Raw genomic sequence first — 5,690 nt, 5'->3', positions numbered from 1 at the left:
TGGGAAATTTAGGCTCGTAATTCCTATGGAGATTCATTTATTTTAAATATAATAAAAAAGATATAAATAATAATAATATCTTATGTTAATAATGTAAACTAAGAAAAATTATTCAAAATAATAATAAAAAAATCTCTAAAAGTGCTAGTATGCTATAATTTTTTATTTTTTATTTTTTGAAAAAATAATTAAAAACAAGACAATATAAATAAAAATTGTTGGCACCATTTTCTATTTAGGGAAACAGCCGACTAGGTAGCAGCAGGAATGGATAATGGGTGCATCTAAATTTTTTCTAAATCTATTAAAAGTTGCATTTAACTTTTTGGCTCCGCTCTCTACCCACAGAGTACCTCTAATACCAGAGAAAATTGTCCTAGTTACTAGTTAGTACTATACCACATTACCACTACCCTTAATCTTAGGTGCCACCTTTTTAACTCATTTAAACCTACACGCAATCCTACAGTCTCCAATTTTTCCATTATTAAAACCACTTGGAATATGGAACTACTGCCACGTACACCTTAGCAAAATAGAAGTATGTGAATCTAAAATACGCCACACAGGACTAACTAGCATTCTCTACCTCTCACATTTTCAAACACAATCTTTTTCATTATTTTATTTTATTTTTTCTTTCTGAAAACAAAAAGGGAGAAAAAAAAATATTTCCAGAAGCTTTGGATGGCACTACGCGCCACATCATCTTCTTCTTCTTCCTCCTCTGTAAAACTCGGGCCCATTTCGTACCCGCGCAGAAACCCTAGGACTTCTCTCAGCTTTAACCATGTCTTATTGGGTTTATCTTCTTCCGAATCCTCGAGGTCTTCTTCGCTTCGTGTTTCGGCCAATTCGAAACCCAGAGCCCGTTTCGGTGCTCGACGGACCGAGTCCGTTCCGGTTCAACAGCTCGAACGGCCTCTAAGTAATGTTAGAATAGCATATTAGTTTCCGATTTTGTTTACTACGTACGGTTTTTTGCATTTTAGTGTTTCTAATTTTGATATATATAAATAATTACTAACTTCAGGTGAGTATATGAGTTTACCGGCGAGCCAGTACTCGGTTTTAGATGCTGAGAGAATAGAAAGAGTGGATGACAACACTTTCAGGTGTTATGTGTATAGAATCAAATTCTTTTCCTTTGAGGTTTGCCCCGTTCTGCTTGTTAGAGTAGAAGAACAGCCTAAAGGGTGCTCCATTAAGCTCCTGTCTTGCAAGGTCTGTTGTTAATTTGTTATTATCATTATTATTGTTATTATTTTGAATGAATGAATGATTGTGATATACTTTATTATCGTCTTTTGGTTTGTACAGCTCGAAGGCTCGCCAATGGTGGTTGCTCAGAATGACAAATTTGATGGTAACTCATTTTGTGACTTCGTGCTATGAATGTGAATGCGTGTAGGTTCAGAAAAAAGTTGGGTTTTCCATTTTAATTATGTACAAACATGATAATTGTATGAGTAATCCGGCATTTGGTTTAGGAGAAGTTTGAATTTATTCGGTTAAGTAAATTGGTTTTCATGATTTTGATAGACAAATACTGTTAAAACTGTAAAGAGCTGGGCATAACTTTTGGCACTTTTACCCTTCATATGTTGTGTAGTGTTACACTATGAAATAGTGTAAGGGCTTATTAGTAATTTGTAAAGGGTGTGAAGGACAGTAAATATGTAATTGTGAGTCTATTTTTAGATATGGAAATAGAAAATTGGAGTTTGGCACTGACTCCAAGAGTGCATTTTAGGAGATTTGTCCTGACTCGAAGAGGACTATTCGAGACAGGACAAACCTCTTAAAATGTACTCTTCGAATCAGTCCCAAACTCCAATGGAACCAAAGTTATATTTTCTATTTCCATATCTAAAAATAGCCTCACAATTACATATTTACAGTCCTTCACACCTTTTACAAATTACTAATAAGCACTTTACAAATTACTAATAAGCCCCTGCACTATTTCATAGTGTAACATATAGTATGTGTTGTTATTATAATTTTGCAAATACTTGGTTCAGAATAACCAATTCCATGTGGTTTGTTGCATTGTCTAATATTTTACTTTCAATTTTCAGCATTACCTAGTGAATAACAGAAAAGGGAATTGTAAGGCCCAGTAGTAAAGTTAGATTTTCCTGACATTTTTCGTTTTCAGGGTAGATAAGTTTGATATGTTTTGGACATACTTTCATTCTGTCCTTCTCCATGATGCCCCAAATTGTTACACCTAATATTTTTTTATGTTTCTCTGTCTTTCTCTTTATGGGGCTTCTTATAAAAAGAGAGGAAATGGAAATTACAAAGAAAGTTGTATTTTACACTTTGACAGAGCTTTAAGGGTGCCTAAACTGGTTGTTATTTAAGGTCTTTCTAGATCTTGGACAATCTATTTTTGTTCTAGCATAAGTTGCAAAATTTGAGTAATCTTATAAGTTGCAACTATTTATATAATGAATAAAAAAGAAAAAACAATTGGTAGGAATACTGAACCAGGTTATGTAGTTGTTTACATTGAATTCATGCACAATGTTGCAAAATGAATACCGGTTTCACTGGAGTTTGTTTTGTAGATGTACAAACATTCATTTTGTTGGAGTCATTTGGTTTAATCCCTTTTTCAGGAAGGCTTTGACATTGATTTGGTGTGGGAATGCAGCTTTCATGGAGAATATAGTATCATGTGATAGTAACCAAGGAAAAGACTTGTCGGTGCAACGACTCACTTCAGAGGCTATCATTGAGGTAACGCTTTAGATGGTATAGTTTATTGTCGTGATATACAAACTTGCAAGTCTTAAACAACACTGTCTCTTTAAATTATAATTGGACATTGCCTGAAATTCTTCAGGTTAGCATTGAGGTTCCTTTTGCATTTCTTCCAGTGCAAGCCATTGAATCAACTGGGTCTCAAGTCCTTGATCAAGTTCTAAAGATCATGCTTCCTCGCTTTATGGCACAGGTTTGTAAAAATGTTATTACTTTTGCTTTTTCATGCATAATATTTACGATTCAATGATTGCTGCTAATATCAGCTAATGATGAAACAAAGAAAGTACAGTAGTGTAAGCTTGATTTCTGTTTGAATAGCTTATGATAATCATGGGATTGTGTTGGGATGCATATAAACAGAGTTTTTGATTCATTTGCATATATGGGGTTCTCTTCTAATATTCAGAAGAAAATGTTGTGCAGCTTGTAAAAGATTATCAGGCATGGGCTTCTGGTGATACCTCAAGGCAGCCTTTAGGAACAGGTGAGATTTAACACAAGGAATATCACTAGGCCTCTTAGACATGCCATTTAAAATGTTTAGTATCAAATTATTTGTTGCAGCATGTCTCGTCCCGTGTGTACAAGTACATACTCGTAGTATTTTTTATTTATTTATTTTATTATCCAAGTAGATAAAATTCAGGAGATTATACTAAATTATTACTGTATCCAATTCAAGGTTTGGTTTGGGATAATTTTTATTTTTTAATCTACATTTTTTTCTGAAGTTTTTATTTTTTATAGATATTATTCTCCGAGGGAATCTTTAAGACACTATTTTTTGTAAAATATTTACATTTTTACGTTCAAAAAATGTTTTTTTACATTTTTTCGGTTTTTCAAAAAATAACATGAAAACAACAAGAAAATAACATAAAAGTAACATCAAAATAACAACAAAAAAATAACAAAAAATAACATTCATATAACAAAAAATTAACAACAGATGAACAAAATTTCAATAAAAAATCGTAAAAATGTTTAAAATTCCGTAAAACTGTATTTTTGTTGTTTTTTTTTTTTTTGTTATTTTTGTGCATTTGTGAAATTAACCCATTCTCTAACACTATTAGAATATAGCTGGCCCATATTAGTGGGGCATTTTACAAAAATACTGGATTTGGGGTAATACTTTTCAATTTTACTGCCGCACGGCAGAATTTACATTTATACTGTCCTCCCTTTTTTTTTTTTTTTCTTTTAAACGGTCAATACCAAAACAAAAGTATGAGGCCTCCATCTTTGACAATCACAGACATAACCACCACAACAACACCAGGACAACTGGAAAATAACCATTAATTCCGACAAGATTGAACAAAAGCAATAAAATCGACGTCAATAAATAATCATGGCAAAACAATGGTAAAACAACACTAAAACAATCAAACAAAACAAAAGAAAAAAATGATTAAAAAAACAAACAATCTGCTGCACAACCTCAACACCAGATGCAAAATCAACTATATTTGCAAGTCTATTCCTAGAAAATTATAATAAAAAAAACTACTAAAACAACACAAAAACAAATGAAGCAAATATGACTACTTAGAAAAATATAAAAGAAACACACCTCAAAACTCTCTTGTGAGTGAGCTCGTCAAATGTATTTATAGGAGAACCAGAAGAAAAAAACCACAAAAATAGCCAAAGAGAACGAAGAAGAAATGTATTTATAGCCTCCATCTTCCACACTCACAGACAGAACCATCACAACAACACGAGAACACCCAGAAAATACCTATTAATTCCAGCGAGATGGAGCAAGGGCAGTGAAATCGGCATCAAATAAATAAATCATGAAAAACAACAGTAAAACAATAATAAAACAATACTAAAACAAATAAAACAATAAAAGAAAAAAAATGATCAAAAATTAACTATGTTGTGCACATCCTCAATACTAAATGCACTATATTTGCAAGAAAGTTCTGGAAAATTAGAACAAAAAAAAACCACACTAACTCTTATATTTAAAAAAAAAACGTAACTAAGAACTTCAAAAAATTAAAAAAAAAAAAAAAGAAGAAGAAGAAAAGAAAAGAAGATGAAGAAGAACTGAACATGAAAAAAAATAAAAATTATGAAAAACAACAGTAAAACAATACTAAAACAATACTAAAACAAATAAAACAATAAAAGAAAAAAATGATAAAAAATTAATTATGTTGTGCACATCCTCAATACTAAATGCATTATATTTGCAAGAAAGTTCTGGAAAATTAGAACAAAAAAAAACCACACTGACTCTTACATTTTAAAAAAAAACGTAACTAAGAACTTCAAAAAATTAAAAAAAAAAAAAAAAAAAAAAGAAGAAGAAGAAGAAAGGAAAAGAAGATGAAGAAGAAGAACTGAACATGAAAAAAAATAAAAAAAGTTATATGTTGATGGAGAGAAATAGAGAGAACTTGAGGAAGTAGAGAGTGAAAAAAATGAAGAAGATGATGAATAGTAAGAGAGAATAATGGAGAAGTGAGATTAAAGTGAAAGAAATGAGTTTGAAATATTTTAGGTGACATATTTTTATCATCAATTTCAATTAAAAAAATAATAAAAAAATATATATGTTACTAAAGTGACAACACAAGTCACATCACCCTTTTATACCTTTAAAATATAATATAATTTTAATTAAAAGAAAATTAACAAAAAAAAAAAAACCCACTGCACACGTTTTTTACAGTTTATAATATATATATATTTTTATTTAAAGTTTGCAAAGGCAGTATACTGCCAAAAAAAAAAAAAACAGTACAAAAGTAAATTTCACCATGTCACAATACAAATGAAAAAAAAATGGAAAAAAGAGTAATGGGTGTAAATTTCCCTATTAGTATTACTGGCCCACTATTTTTCGGCCCACTTTGTTTCTTGGGCTGTCTTCTCCTTTGTCGTATATATACCTCATT

General features: G+C 30.9%; 1 protein-coding gene across 1 annotated transcript; it reads left to right on the top strand.

The window, feature by feature from the left end:
• Window positions 1–479: 479 nt before the first annotated feature.
• LOC115703930 (uncharacterized) lies at window positions 480–3,505 on the top strand. The gene is made up of 6 exons (XM_030631162.2): window positions 480–928; window positions 1,034–1,224; window positions 1,321–1,366; window positions 2,663–2,748; window positions 2,855–2,965; window positions 3,199–3,505. Exons 1-6 carry the CDS (start codon window positions 688–690, stop codon window positions 3,268–3,270), a joined length of 747 nt encoding a protein of 248 aa, XP_030487022.1. The 5' UTR covers window positions 480–687; the 3' UTR covers window positions 3,271–3,505.
• The last annotated feature ends 2,185 nt before the right edge of the window (window positions 3,506–5,690 follow it).

This window comes from Cannabis sativa, chromosome 1, assembly GCF_029168945.1.
Source record: "Cannabis sativa cultivar Pink pepper isolate KNU-18-1 chromosome 1, ASM2916894v1, whole genome shotgun sequence".
Lineage (NCBI taxonomy): Eukaryota > Viridiplantae > Streptophyta > Magnoliopsida > Rosales > Cannabaceae > Cannabis > Cannabis sativa.
Note: the sequence above shows the minus strand (reverse complement) of the source record. Positions and strands in the feature narration are given on the sequence as shown.